This window comes from Loxodonta africana, chromosome 8, assembly GCF_030014295.1.
Source record: "Loxodonta africana isolate mLoxAfr1 chromosome 8, mLoxAfr1.hap2, whole genome shotgun sequence".
Lineage (NCBI taxonomy): Eukaryota > Metazoa > Chordata > Mammalia > Proboscidea > Elephantidae > Loxodonta > Loxodonta africana.
The window spans coordinates 80,244,582-80,261,004 of NC_087349.1; the positions used below are offsets into that span (position 1 = coordinate 80,244,582).

At 37.3% G+C, this 16,423-nt stretch overlaps 1 protein-coding gene across 1 annotated transcript in view; it reads right to left on the reverse strand.

Moving 5' to 3' along the window:
• Window positions 1–8,970: 8,970 nt before the first annotated feature.
• Window positions 8,971–16,423, reverse strand: part of TMEM196 (transmembrane protein 196) — a 56,683-nt gene continuing 49,230 nt past the window's right edge. Inside the window, exons 3-4 of the mRNA XM_064290042.1 lie at window positions 13,938–14,192; window positions 8,971–9,550 (exon numbers count right to left, since the gene is read on the reverse strand). Of these exons, the coding sequence (XP_064146112.1) occupies window positions 9,491–9,550; window positions 13,938–14,192 (315 nt within the window). The 3' untranslated portion in view covers window positions 8,971–9,490. The remainder of the gene's footprint in view (window positions 9,551–13,937; window positions 14,193–16,423) is intronic.

Genomic DNA, 16,423 nt, shown 5'->3' on the forward strand with positions numbered 1-16,423 from the left:
CTAACTTAACAAATGAGACAAAACTAACTAGAAAATATGTGTGTGCACATGTGTAATTGGAATTCACAATTGTTTCCAGAAGTCGGAAAAGAGTAAAGAAAATCAGAAGAGAAAGGTCTAATTTCTGGGGGTATGAGGCCCTTTTTACGTAATTTATGGTCCTGTTATGAAAACCAAGGTCAGTATTTCTTCTAAGGCCCTATTTCCTCCCCAGTCTGGCCTTACTGCAACTGAGTTTCAACACCTCTCTTTCAAGGTTTTCAAACCCAAGGCGTTTGGCTGGTAAAATTAGCCATGGTGCTTGAAAAGGCACCTATGGAAATTCTCATTTACTTCCATCTGTCTTCAGCTCACTGCAGAATAAGTCAGCAACAGTTTCCTTTTTATTTTCTGAAGGTTATTTTAAAGCTGTAGTTTAATAAACCACCTGCTAGCTGCAGAGTTTGTGTGGGTGTGAAGTCCCAGATCCCTGACATTAAATGTCTCCAAAGAACATGGTAGGAAAAGTTTGAGGATAGAAAGTAAATAAAAATAAAACTGAGATGTGGTATATTTTGATGCACAATTTACTTTCACTTAAGAGTAAATTTCTCTTGGTCTCAAGACCAAAGAAGATGCATATTAATGCATTGTATCCAGATTCCTTCCTTCAGCTTCAGGGTGCTCTTAATTATTCTATGCGCTGGGAATTATTACAGTAATGTATCGGTCTTTATCCAGGGGCACAGTGGGCTTCGTGCAGACTGAAAGACTCCTAGCAGTGAAATAATGCAACAGGGTACTCTGAAGAACTTTACAGAGGAAGAAGTTTCTTGGTAAAGGCCAGTTTCCTTAGTAAAATAAACATCTGTAACTTCAAGTTTTGCACTAAAATGGGGATTTCTGGGTGGGAAACACAGATGACTAAATGAAAGCAACTACGTGGTACAAAGTGAGTGATGTTTGCTCGATGCTAATCTAAAGATTGACAGTTCGATTCCACCAAGTAGTGCCACAGAAGAAAGGCCTGGCAGTCTGCTTCTGTTAAGATTACAGCCAAGAAAATCCTGTGGAGCAGTTCTACTCTGTAACGCCTGGAGTCACTGTGAGTTGGAATCCACTCAACAGCAACGAGTTTTTTATTTTGTTTTACCCCTCTGAGTTTAAAGTTAAGTCGCTCGGTTAAAATGCTCTACTGTGAACCGAAATGTTTGTGATTTAAACCTACCAGCCACTCCACACTGCCCGGGGAAACCAGTGAGGCAGTTCTTCTTTGTCCTGTGGGGTTGCTATGTGTCGGAATCAACTCGACGGCAGTGGGAATCTCTGAATATCACTTTCCTTTGGTGTTTTGTGTGTGCGTGCGTGTGTGATTCCTCCTGGCTTGCACTGTATCAGCTCTAGGGTGATACCGACAATGCTGGCTCTGGCCTGAATAAAATTTCTCTCTCTGTTGTTCCTTGGCATAGTTGAATAGGTTGAACTAGAGATTGAAAAGAAGAAAAAAGGAGACTACCAGCACACACAGGGAAACTACATATCTGACATTTAAGGGCAGGAATTGTTCATAACAGAACTCGTTTTCTCTGTTGCTCACTGGTCCACTACCGTCAATCAAGTGCAAGGAAAAAATAATCTTGCCTGAGTTCCTCCTTATAGCTCCCTGTCTCCCTCCAAATGACCTCCTAGATGTTCTGACCTGTTTACATTCAAGGAAAAGGAAGCTCAAGCTTTCTCATTAGTTATCCAACATCCTTCCTTTGAATTTCTCTTTCTGATTTGAGCATATGTCTCTTTAAGAGATGATCAACACTGTTGAAGTCACTGTGTCGCTAGCAGCTGCTGGCTCAGTGACCGAGTTTAGATTTCACTGCCTAATTCAGGGGTAGGGAGTCCTATTAAACAATCCCAAGTGTCCACAATGAAGTGAGTGGGGGTAGCAGTCAAAGCTTGACAACTGGAGAAATGAGGTCTCAGGTTCAAGTGCAGGGGCCAGAAACTGCAATCAGGGCAGGGGTCACAGAATCAGAAATTTAGATTTGGCATCAGAAGAAACATAACAAGTAAAGGACGGCAGGTGGTTTATACGGAATCAAGTCGTGATTTGCTTTATGGACCTAAGTTTAAACACATGTTGCATGACTTGGTTGAAGGGCTTCAAGATTCAGAGTCATAACCAGAAATGACCTCACCTTTCAGGTGAAATGTTGATCTGTGTCCACCTTTCCCTTATTTCATGTTAAATAAATGATATTAATATAAGAAATAGCACTGATAGCACAGTGGTTAAGAGCTCTGCTGCTAACCAAAAGGTTGACGGTTCGAATCTGCCAGTCGCTCCGTGGAAACCCTATGGGGCAGTTCTACTCTGAGTTGGAATTGACTGGACGGTGACAAGTTTGGTTTGGTTTTGGTTTATAGATAATGTACATTGTAATACTGCTTGCTGAGTGTTCACTATGTGTTGGGCAATTGACATTTACAAATTAAATCCTTAAATAATTCTAAAAGACATATCACCAGTCTTGGGGGGTATGGGGACTGCAGTTCAGAAAATCTAAGCAGTATGTGCAAGACCATATAATGGGTTAGTAATTGAGCCCATACTCAAAGCCAGTGCTTATTTTCGACATACCCTGATGTCCTCAACAAATTGCCTCCCATAGTGATGGGGTGGCGGGGTGGGGGGCATTGCTCCATGGAAGGCTATAAAGAATCATCATGCAATTATCCAGCCTGGTTTCAAGCCCCCGTCTGTCAACCACTAGTCACTAACTTTGGACAAGATTTTTCAGTGTCTGTATTATGGATTGAATTGAGTCCCCCAAAAATGTATGTTAACTTGGCTAGACTGTGATTCCCAGTATGTGTGACTGTCCACCGTTTTGTCATCTGATGAGATTTTCCTATGTGTTATAAATCGGTGGGTATGGTGTTAACAAAATGGAATTAACGGCAGTTATGTTAATGAGGCAGAACTCAATCTACAAGATTGTGTCTTAAGGTAATCTTTTTTGAGATATAAAAGAAAGAAGAGAGCAGAGAGACACGGGGGACCTCATACCACCAAGAAAGAAGCACTTGGAAGCATAGTGTGTCCTTTGAACCTGGGGTTGCTGTGCTGAAAAGCTCCTTGACCAGGGGAAGATTGATGACAAGGACTTTCCTCCAGAGCCAACATAGACAGAAAGCCTCCCTTGGAGCCGATGCCCTGAATTTGGACTTGTAGCCTACTAGACTATGAAAGAATAATTTTTTCTTTATTAAGGCCATCCACTTGTAGTATTTTTGTTATAGCAGCGCTAGATGACTAAGACACTTTCTAAGGGTAAAACTATGTAATACCTACCTTATAGGGTTGTGGTGAGAAGTTAATGAGCTATCACATGTGAAAGCTCTTGGTAAGTGGTTATCTTTCACCTGCTATAACTTTATCCTTTTTGTTGGTAAATAGCAATAGGCTAATATTACCACTACTCACTATGTTATGAGTTGGAAATTTGACATTCTCTGCAACAATTCTTGTTAAAAAAGAATGTGGAACCACTGTTTTTTTTTTTTTCCTCTGAGCTTGACATAAGTAAACTCATATACTTAGAAGGTAGAAAAGATTGAGAAGCTCGGCTACCAGAAGACTTGTTGGATAGTGATGATGGTAGTGGACTGCGGACCAGACATCTAGACGGCTACCTAAACAGGGCCATTTGAATATTTTTAAATCGAAAGATCGGGTATTGTCCCAGTTGGAGGCTGATTTATAGTCCAGAGTACAGAGCCCTACAATGTTGGTGGGTAGTAGAGCCATCCACAGAACAATCTGTAGTTCCTCCTTCCTGGGCAGTGACTTTGGTGGGCCAGGGGATTTCCTTTAGCTCTCTCCCAGGAATGCTGTGGAATAATGTTTGAATACCTCTGCCTTTGTGACTAAGTGGAGACCAATATCCTGACTGGTTAATAACCAGGGGCTATCATGAGATTGGAGCCCTGGTGGCACAGTGGTTAAGAGCTATGGCTGCTAAGCAAAAGGTCGGCAGTTAGAATTTACCAGCTGCTCCTTGGAAACCTTATGGGGCAGTTCTACTCTTTTTTTTTTTTGGTGATAAGATCTGATTCCTTGGGGTTAAAAAAGACTTCATGTGATTTTGACAAGTGCTTAGGTTTTGCTATGAAGCCTCAGCCAAATTCTAGCTTGGGTAAATCTCAGTCTCCCAGGCATTTCTCACTGACATATTACGTTTTGGTGCGGAAAGTACTTGTAATGTATTGAGTGGCTAAAGAAGTGCAGCCTTTGGGTGTTAATGAAGAAAACACCTTGAAATCAGCAGCCCCTACTTAGTGCAAGTTGCATTAAGAATGACTCCTATTCCTTCAAGATGTTCAACTAAATGAAGGCTCTCTGCTTAAAATGAAGGGCTTTTTTTTTCCACTGAATTTAGTTGATGTGAATGATAAACAAACAAATAAAGAAATACAAAACCCTGTTGCAGCTGAGTCAATTCCAGCTCAGGGTGACGCCATATGTTACAGAGTAGAACTGCTCTATAGGGTTTTCTTGGCTGTAATCTTTATGAAAGCCGATCACCAGATCTTTCTTCCAAGGTGCCTCTGGGTGGAATCAAATGGCCAACCTTCAAGCTAACAGTCCAGGGCAAACCGTTTGCACCACCCAAAGAATGATGCAGATATTGAACTGTTAAAATGTTGAGCTACAGTGGAACTTGCAAAAGCCGGAACCTATGTAAGGTGGAAAACTGTCAGAGAAGGAGAACACATTGGGTGTTTATAAGACAGGATTCTTACTAGAGTGTGATAGAAAAGTGGTAAGCATCCTGTCAAAGACCAGGAAAAGCAAGGCAGTCCCAGCTCTCACAGGTTTCACTGTATATAGATATTTTAGATTTATTTTGACTTTTTAAACAATTTTTTTCTTGAGTATATTTTTAATGCATTCCTAGTAAAAGAGTCTTCTAGACAGTAAATGGTTTTCCTGGCAAAGGGAGTAAAAAAAAAAAAAAAAAAAGATCCTTATAATTTTATGAGGCATCCACATTTCCAGCAATTTCTGGTTTTGTTCTTCTGCTATGAGAAACTGACAACCTGTAATTTATAGATTTGGAATAATTGAATTTCTTGGCTGTCATATACTTTGAGTAAGAAACATATGTTTCCAGAAAAATAAATTAAAGAAGAAAAGAGTAAATTCATGCCAAGTTCTAAAATTTTATTTGGAAACAGTGTTCTAAGAAATGGTTCTTAAGCTGCTCCTTATAAGTTTCTAAATGTGTTTTCTAAATAACCTCTAAAAAGGTAGTTTTGGAAGTGAGGTTTCTAATCATGTCATTTTTATTCAAGGTCAGTGAATAAAGTGGAGGTCAGTATATTGTTGTTTTCATCTTCCCAAGCACAAGAAATGCTGGATTATTCACTGACACGTGGTAATATAGTAAATTGCTTTAAACAATAGTAGTTATGCAAGATCTTTTTTTTTCTACCTTTCAAAAATACAGTAGTCATTTAGTGAAATCTTTGTGCAGATTTTTTTTTTTTAACCTTAAAGCACTGAAGCAACAGAATATAAGTGACTTTTGCTCTCTGCTCAATTTTATTATGGGTTAGCCTACACTGCACTTTTCCTAATTTTGCTCAATCCACGAATTTAACAGGGTTATGAATTCTCAAATTTCAGAGAGTGTTTACTAACTCTTTTCTCACTTTCTGTTAAACAGTCATAATGGCCGACAGTGGAAGAACCTGTTAGTAGGTAGTTGCCTTCTATGCGCTTTTGGCCAGTACTGTCTAATAGAATTTTCTAAGAGGGTGGGAATACTCTATAACTGCTGTCCATTATGTGGCTAATGAGCACTTGGGATATGGTTAGTGTGACTGGGAAACCAAGTATTTGATTCTATTTCAATTATTTTAATTTATACTTAAATAGCCACATGTGGATAAACCAGAAAAATAAACTAACAAAAAACCATTGTGAGGCTACAGGACAGAGTAGAACTGCACCACAGGGTTTCCAAGGAGTGGCTGTTGGATTCGAACTGATGAACCTGCTGTTAGCACCTGAGTTCTTAACCACCCTGCCACCGGGACTCCTCATGTGTATAAAAAAAATTCCATATTGGACAGTGCAGGTAGACCTTAAAGCAGTGGGGTTTACTATCCTGATCAATTCAGGATAATACTTGTGGATAGCATTAACACTGGCTGCTCTAATCATGTTCAAATGTTTTTCCAATGGTTCTAAACTAGGCGACAATACTGCCCTCCCAAAGAGACAGTTGAAAATCTGTTAGGGCATTTTCAGTTGTTACAATAACTAAGGTGAACTACAGAATAAAGTGAATGGGGACCATAGATGCTTAATGGCCTGACATGCATAGGACAGATTGCACAATAAGTACTCATCTACCGAAACGAAAGTAATGACCATTCTGAGAAATCCAAATTGATCAGCAGAGTTGACTAAATATTGTGGTTTCCTTTATGAATTTCCTTTCATCTCAGTCCTACTTAGAGCTAAGTCTGCCTTCTATGATCTGTATCTTATTTCCTCCAGCCTCCTCAGGGACCTCACTTTCCTATTATGTTAAATTTGTTCTGTATCTTCAACCACTCCCTGCCTATATTTGAGCACATTCTAGTCTTTCCTATCTTAAAAAAGTACCCTTTCCTAATCTCATATCCTCTAGCTGTTACTGTCTATTCCTCCCCATTCACAAAAACCCTTTTCCCACCAATTTCAGCACAGCAGCTTTATCCCTGTATTGGGGGGAAACTTTTTTCTGAGTCATAATGGATCAAAAAAAAATCCATACCAATATGTAGTTTCAAAACACACTATTTTATTACACAAACGTATCAGTAGAGTCATCATATCCTCTTCCACTGTTCCACTTCTAAACCATTATTTATATGTATATATAATTTTCCAGGCAGAGTCCACTTTATGCTTATAATAACTTTACCTCTTCGTATCTAGACTCTACAAAACAAAGCCACACCAGTTTCATATTTTTTTTCCCCTAATTTAGTATCACATTACTTTTCCCCCAGGGTAAGATCATATAAAAACTGTAATATAGTCATTTAATAAATTATAGTTTATGATTCAATATATTGTGAGAAGTTTTCAAGCACTTAAACTATACTTTCGAACTTCCAATACTTACTTCAAAAAGAATCCCTGTATATCACAAATAAATCACTCTAAATAACTGACCCCTGAAAACACTGAGTTGAAATCATTACATTTAAAGATATATGTGTACGTGGTTAAACATATACTGGAAACTATTTGGATAATTGTTATGACTGAGTCTCTTCTTGGTTCTATGTCAAAGCAGTAATATGCCTACTTTTTGTCCTTGAATGTCTGATTTCATAAATTATTTCAAAAGGCATTAAAACTTCTTGCTGATGTATTATAATTATGTGTTGTATAAACATATCTACAAAGAAATGCCACCTAACATTAGAGTTTGTGGTTGTTCTTTCAGTACAAACTACATCCTTGCACAAATTCAGTAGAACTATATACACACAAAATACCGGCATTGTATGGTTTAGATGTTTAGTGACAAAGAACATACTTGCTGCATCAAATGAAGAGTGATGACGTTGATTCCCTATTTGAGGTTGCATTTATGGACAACTTCTGTAATCTACTGGATAAAGGAGTTGGAAGACTTCAAAAACTACACCAAACAACTGTAGACCAGTTACTTCTGTTGGGTATATAGATACAGCCAGAATGTTTTTATTGGGTGATTTAAATAGGATAGATGAAGATTACGTTACTGTAACAATAAAAGACCTTCAGGCTTCCATTAAGTGGAATTCTTGTTATTTTGTTAGCATAACTAAAGTCCATATTTTGTTTGTAAATTATAGCATGTCCTCGTATGGGATATTAAAGGTTATAATTCGCCTGTGGTTAAATAAGTAACTCATAAAAAATGACTTTGGAAAAAAAATGAAAGTATTCGATACAGTGAGAGTTATATATTTAAAAATATGAAATTTCTTTATCTGTTGCCCAGAGGTTATATTTTCATAAATGTTGCCAAAGACCGTGCTATTTTCTTGCTTATGCATATTGTGATAGTTGGCTATTTTAACATTCCATTATGGAAGAGAAAGACTAAATCTAGCTATGTAAATGCATGCCTATCTTTTGATTTTCTTTTACAGAGAACTCTTTCAAATTCTTTAGGTATATGCTTTCTTGAAAATGTCTGTCCATGTTATCCCATGTGAATTATAAAATAAAAAAAACAAAAACAATACACCTAATTAAATTAGAGCAAAGCTAATTGCAACTTCATCTCCTGAGGGTACATGTGTCCTGTAGTGCAGTTTAATTGGGCAGTAAATTGTTTGAAACATGAAAGTCATGAATAATCATAAGTCATGTCTATATAAATGAGGAAGTATATAATTTAAAGTTATGTTTATAAATCAATATTAGCTACTACTATTATATATATAGCATAATCATAGTGAAATAGTTAAATAATTAAAAAAACAGTCTTTAAAGTACACTATTCAGATCGCTTAACTGCATAAATACCAGCCACAATATTTATACACAGCAAACATAATAAAAAGAAAATTAAATATTTAGTAGAAATTAAATATGTGATTCTGTGGGCATAGAAAAGTCTTGAACAATTGCTTTCCCATCTTTCTGGGAATTAAATCTTGTTAATACCCCCACACTGTCACAATTTCTTTTCTACTACCTATTTACATTCATGTATGCTATAAATATATGCTGTATATATTTTCTATATTTACAATATATACACACACATACATATACACACAACCAGACTTCATTCTTAGGCTCATTCACATCCATGTAGATCAACCTGCACAGTATGATCAAAACATGTTTATTTTCCTTAAACGATGTTCGCTGACAACTTTTTACTCTTGTGCAAAAATGCAAAAATATCATACAGATTAATATTCTCTCTAAAAAAATCTTTTTTAAGATGTAGGTTTTTTTGTCATTTACAAATAAATTATGAAATATGTTCATTCACAAATTGAAAATCATTGCAATGTTTTTACAAGGCATTGCTGAGGTTTTTAAATATGGCATTCTTGAAGCCATCCGTCTTTCAAAACAAAGACATCGATAAGTTATTGGTATTTTTCTTTATTTGCACTTTTAAAGAACTCCTAGGACCTAGGCCATTACAAATCTACTTCTCATGCTACTCAAATAGTTGTTTGTGTAGAATATGAATCTTATTTCTGTTTTATTTATCCTACTTTACTTTTTTTTTCTTGAAAGTCTTTTTTAGAACAACCTAGAAAGTCTACTGAAATCACTCTTCTAGAACATTTCTGAAAAGTTTTTCACTCAAAAGAGCTGAAGAAATTGAGAAAGAGTAAAGATGTGCAGGAAAGATAACAACTGTTTTATCTCCTACTCCATTGGTATCTCCTTGCCACGTGAAAATCCTAAAAAATGTTCAATTCTTTAAAAGATTCATTACACTCTTCCATTAAATATTAGTTGTGGTCCTCCATTGCTCATGTTGTCTGTCACTTCCTGTTAGGAAAATAAAAAATAGGAAAACAGCATGTATTAATTGAAATTCACTTTCAGGGTAGGACAGCGATTTGGTTAATGGGTTTGCAAAACAGAAATTTCAAGCCATTGAAAAACTTCGTTAAGCTTTGGGGAAGGACAAGGATTTGTATTGTTGCATTTTAGAAAATGAAATTTCATGGCATCTGGGAACCCATGAAAATGCTAAAATGACAATCTGTTAGACCAAAATCTTCTACCTACAAGAATGGCTCAATTTGCTGAAAAGAGAGTAATCTCTCCTATACCCATGAACTTCCCCCTTTTATTCCTCAACACTAGAAAGAAGAAAATGGTTAAATGCCCAAGTTTTTCCAACACATAGGCATCTCTGCTGAGTATGTCAACAAGGTGCCAACAGATGCTAGAGGTTACCTTTATTCTATGGAAAATTGTGTGGCCTTTTTGTTAAGAACTGAAAAAAAAAAAAAACCGGAAGTTGATTATTGGTAATTTATAACTATGAATCACTAATAAATCACAGGGGAAAAGATTACTTTTCATGACACTATTACTCAAACAGTAACAAAACAAAATTGTAAAACCTTTTAAAATGTTTTCAAAGGATCAGTTATTGAAAAGTTAATAAGGGAGACTCTATGGGAAAAAAAAAATAAGGCAATGAAAATACGGATGTAAAGGATGAGCTAACCTAAAGAAGCTTCGTTTGCAATTATAGAAACTATATTAATTTGAGAAAAGCTGTAGCTGCTTTGAATTCATATATCTTATTAGAAGTAAACTTTTCCCTACAAAATAAAAGGTAATGATGAAAGATGAGGCCCACTCATATTTATAAATAATACTTAGCCAAAAAAAATTGAAAATAGATTGACAGTACCGGTCCACACTTGAGCAAGCCTATTTGCAAAAGAACAGCAAAGAACAATTCGAATGGAAATTACTTTCTCAGTCAGATCATGCCTATCAATTTTTATCCAGTTTCTATTTGGATGAGTTAAAAATTAAAAAGTAATGCATTCCCTTTTGCAAAGTTTTTCAAATCCATCCAAACAGTTATTTCAAAAATAAAAAGTTTTCCATGCCTCATTTTTAGTCTCTTCTCTTTGAAAATTCAAAAGAAGAGAGGAGATAGAATAAGAATATTTGCTTTTGTATGGGGCGATTTTTAAAGTTACACAGGAAGAACAGGAAGGGCACTTGAAGGTGGGAATTTGCCTGGTTTTTGAACTTTTATTTTGAAAACCATCTTGTCTTTAGGGGATGGGGTAGAGTTTCTTCCAAGAAAATTCTGGGAAAGTAAACAACATGCTTTAGAAATCTTTTTTTTTCTCCCTCCCACATTAAGACCTCTCCATGCTAAGTACTGTGGTCCCTTCCAGGCTTTGGGGGCTTGTCTTGTACCTGGGTATCTGATATATCTCCCTAGCATGGTGCTGAAATCCCTGGGTGGTGTACATGGTTAACACTCAGCTGCTCCCCAAAAGGTTGGAGGTTCAAGTCAACAATGGGTGCCTCAGAAGAAAGGCTTGGTGTTCTACTTCCAAAAAAATCAGCCACTGAATACCCTATGGAGCACAGTTCTACTCTGACACATATGGGGCTGCCATGAGTCAAAACTGACTCTCCAGCAACTGGGGGTTTTATAAGGTGCTACTGGGACTGGGTTTTAAGGAATTCCAGAAAATAGCTTAAAACTCAACACTGTTAAGAGTAAAGGCTCTCAGAGGAAGAAGAGAAAGTTGTTTGGAGCCTCTGTGGTCTGGTGACTTTCCAGTCTAGTGGAAAGCCTGACTCTGCTGGAAACATACATACTGAAAGTAGATCTCAAAACGCTGGGGTTACTGGGTTGAGGTTAAGCTGACAGACTTTATTTCAGTCTTCATTCAAGAGCTCAGTTGATGGCAAGATAAACAGGAGGTTGAACCAAGGAGATAATTTAATTTCAAAACCCAAAATGAACTATAAAAAAATTTGCTCATATATTTTTTCCTATTCCTCCTACTAAGAGAAAATACAATTTCCTAATGGATTTATAAAAATAAGGATCCTAGGTCCCTTTTCTTCTCCTAAAATGAGGTTGCATCCAAAAAGTAGTTTAAAAATCAAAAAAGAAAGAAAAGGGGGAAAAAAAAAAAGAAAAGAGAAAAACTAATCTGTTAATCTTTTATTGCAGGATTAAAAATCTTAGAAAAAATAATTTTCTTAGGTAATTTCATTCTCAGATGGAAAAAGTAAAATCACTGATAGAAAATAATGGTGAAATTAGTTTTAAAATTGATGAGTCCTTTCAGCTTGTTTGCAAACAGGCATTTCCAATTTAATAAAAAGACTGTACTATAAACTTCACCAGGACCAAGTGTGGCTATTTGCAAATGGACATATTTTCTGCAAATGGGTCATAGTAGCTACGTGACTTTGTTTATTTCCAATTATATTGGTTAGTCAAACAAAGATTGGTGACTTTATTTTCAGCAATCCAAAATACAGGAAATGAAATTGGAATATATCACATTGGATAATTTTATAAGAAGAAACTTTTCATCTAGAATTTTGAATGTATTAGTGTTGAACTTTGGCTATCTTCTCATGCAGTTGTGACATGAGGGAGATACGCATTTTGTCTTTATCTGGATGCATCTATTACTAAAGACAAAACTCTGGTCTGTGAATGATGATATTGAATCAGAATCATGAGGTAGCAGAGAATAAAGGAGCCATGAATCATCCAAGCAGAAATGTGTTTGGATGCTTATAGGCAGGCTGAATATTTTAAATACTCAACCAATTTTCAAGCTTCAAGACTCTGCCATGTAGGTTATACCAGGTTCTCAAAGTAGCTCTTATAAAAGCCAGGCTTTGAGGAATGACATCACAGCATCAGTCCAGACTGACCTGCTGATGTCATGGCTTCCTAGAAGAGGCAATGCTTCCTGCAGTGACATTACAACATGGTAACTCCCTAGAAATCAGCGTACCTTGTAGGTAACTCTGGTGTCGGGGGCACCACCGGGCAGCTGGGCAAGTCGGTTATTTCAATAGCCCTCAATCTCTAATATAAATATAACAATCATACAATAAATATTGCACAAATATGTACACAAAAAACTAAATCATACCAGTATAAAAATAGAGCATGAAAGAGCCACTATCCAAATATACAACAATCATCTATTTTTAACAATCCATTTCTTTAAATTAGCAGTTCTGCTATTCACACTATAAAATTCTTTCTTGAAGGATGTACATCTATTTAAAATTGCTCTCTTGCAACAGTTTAGCAACGGCTACTCTCATCTGAATGTCTAGTTTGTACAAGAAACAGAAACATATAAAATCACAGAATAAATTTTTTTTTCCTTCAAAATAATATTCTAAACAATATGTAGTAACTTCTACTACTTTTTCTTCTACTCTATGGTTAATTTTATTTCCTATAAGGCAAAATATGATGTGGCCATTATCTTAGTGGGAAACCCTGGTGGCGTAGTGGTTAAGTGCTAAGGCTGTTAAACAAAGGGCCGCCAGTTCGAATCCTCCAGGTGCTCCTTGGAAACTCTATGGGGCAGTTCTACTCTGTCCTATAGGGTTGCTATGAGTCAAAATCGACTGGATGGCGCTGGGTTTGGTTTTCATCTTAGTGATTTTATTTTACAGATATTTTTATCTTTTTCTTTTAAAGTCCAGTAGCAAGAAGTGAATTAAGAAATGTGTGCAAAATGTAGTAGAAACACAGAGAGCTCACTGTAATATTTTATGCCCTTTTATGCAATTAATGAAACTTCCTGTTTAAAGGGGTTTCAGGAAACAATTATGCAAGGACCATTGTTTAAAATACAGGCAAGTCTACCCAAATACGAATGAAGTTTTGATGTGACTTAAATGAAGCTTTATGCGGATTTTAATATCTGCACTGATAGGCAAGGCTTTTTGTCCCCTTATTAAAAGATCTCTTTATGCTTGAAGATCTAATTTACATAATCAAATGCATCTACTTACAAGCCCAGGGGCTGAGCTAGAAAAGGGAATTCATCCGATTTCTAAAACTGGCATTATCGAGTACAGCGTGTATTTAGTTTGTGTTTTTCCTCAGTATAATACATAGAAATCCTTATTTACAAGGCATTCAATATTTTATGAAATGCTGTTTTAGGAACTCTGTTTTTGAATAGACAGGGATGCTACAAAATTATATTAAAATAGGTATACCCATGATTTGCAGCAAAAAAAATGATAATAAAAATATACTGTTCTTAATACATAAGGGCCAAATTTCTAAAAAATTGGATTCCCTTTATTCTCATCTAAAGCGGCAAGTTGATTCATCTGGAATGGACTGCGGTCTTCATCACACGATGGCCGCAGGAGGGAAAGGTACGGAACTCACTTTCTCAGCCATTTCATGAGAGTGATGCAGCGAATGCTCTCTCTCTGAGAACATCCTCCTCTGTTCATAGCTGGCTAGCCGACACGTGAGCCACGAAGAGAGGGTGCAGCCCCCGATCCCAATGCACGCGAGCGACATGGAGGCGAGGTGCAGAGGGTAGAGGGAAGACGTCTTCTTTGTGACTGCCCGAAGAAACTGAAAATTCAGGATGCCCCCAATGAGTCCACAGATACAGCAGGCTGAGAAGAGTATCATCTGGTAAGAAAGAGGAAAGTAAGGGAACTGACGTTAGAGTGGAGGAGACCAAGCTGACCAGACCAGAGACGCACTACCTGCTGCGGGCCCAGGATGACTGACGTACGACAGGGAGGTGGCCCCTTTGGTGCTTCGTAGAGAGTAGGAGTTACCCTTTCAGCTCAAGTTTCTATTCATTCTGACTCTTTGGGGAGAGGGTAGACCATGGGGGTTTTAGAAATTGATAGCTGACTATGTTAAGGCCAAGGAAATGCCTTATGAAAACTCTGAAGTAAGCAAATTTGTCTTCTGTGTAGATTCAGATTTAAATATTATTTATTTCGTATTGGGCTGCTAACCAAAAGGCTGGCAGTTTGAACCCACCAGGGGCTCCTTGGAAACCCTATGGGGCAGTTCTACTCTGTCCTATAGGATCACTATGAGTCAGAATCTACTGGATGGCAGCAGATTTTTTTTTTTTTTTTTTGTATTATATACTGGGTGGTACTGTGGAGCCCTGCTGGCCAAGTGGTTAAAGAACGGGGCTGCTAACCAAAAGGTTGGCAGCTCCTTGGAAACCCTATGGGTGCAGCTCTGCTCTGTCCTGTAGGGTCGCTATGAGTTGGAATCCACTGGAGGGCACACAACAACAACAACATGCGCTACTACTATAGGAATGCCTGAGTGTTACAATTGTTTAAGTGCTCCACTACTAATCGAAAGGGCTTCACTGTTAACCAAAAGGTTGGTGGTTCAAACCCACCCAGAGCCACCTTGGAAGAAAGACCTGGCAATCTGCTTATGAAAGGTCACAGCTGTGAAAACTCTGAAACACATGGGGTCGTCATGAGTTGAAGTCTACTCAACAGCAACTGGTTAGTTAGTTATGTGCTACAATGCTAGGAATTTTAATGGATATCATCCTAATTACCCCTCCTAACAAAGATAGTAATAAACCTTTTGGGAAAAAAAAAAAAAAAAGAGAATGGTCAGCAGGTAGAAGTCAAATTTAGAGATTAGACTCAGATTTTCTGACTTCAAATCCAGTTTCCTCCACAATATCTAAATACCCAGACCCACTGCCATTGAGTCGATTCTGACTTGTAGGGACCACATAGGACAGAGAAGAACTACCCCATAGGTTTCCCCAGGAGTGGCTGTTAGCTTCAAACTGTTGACCTTTTAACCACTGTACCACCAGGACCCCAATATCTAAATATCTTCTCATTAAATTATCATTAGTTCCACCTAGCTTTAAATCTTTATACCTCCCTAGCCATGTGAGTTTAGGGAATTTAGCTAAATCCTATTTATATTCACTAAGTTTTTTTTGTGTGTGTGTATCCATTTCTCCAGCAGATAGCTTAGGACTCAGTGTGGACTCACCCTATATCTTACAATCTTTTGTTACTCTGTGGCACCACTGTGAAGTATACACAGCAGGTATTTCATAAATACTTTTCGATTGGTCCTTTTGAAGAAGCACAGGATGTGACTTTGCTTTTGAGCCTACCATTGATTTGATCTGGGTCTCTTTTAATAAAACCAGGAGGTTTTATTCAACCTAAATATCAGAGGCTCCCCTACAGAACCAAGTCCAATGCCTTCTGTGTAGTAAACCAAAACACCAAACCAAACCCATTGCTGTCGAGTCGATTCTGAGTCATAGCGACCCTACAGGACAGAGTAGAACTGCCCCATAGAGTTTCCAAGGAGCGCCTGGCGGATTTGAACTGCCAACCTTTAGGTTAGCAGCCGTAGCACTTAACCACTACGCCACCAGGGTTTCATGTTCTGTAAATATTCAATAGATTTGATTGACTATTCCAATAGCTTTAAGAATTTTATTTATTTTGTTTCTTTCATCTAGTCTAAATTCTCCTATGGACTTTAGAGTGTGATACTAATTTAATTATCAACCTTATTTCCATTCTCCTCTGGAACCCTCTTTCTACCCTAGTTACCTCTCTTGTCCATCAGTATAGCTTGCTCATTGCCACCTCAATGATACTTTTCCTTCCCTGGAAATAATTTTGTTTCTTCCTTGGACTTCTAGATTGCAGGCCCAAATCAAGTTCTAATTTTTTAAAGAAGCCTTGCTGGACTTTACTGAACTCCTCCTTTGCTATAATTCTACAGGACAAACAGCTATGTAACTTACTAGAGCGTTTAATTTTATATGATCGGGTATTATTTACTGGTGACAAATCAATTTGACAAGTGCTTCCTGAGTACCTACCATCTATTAGGCC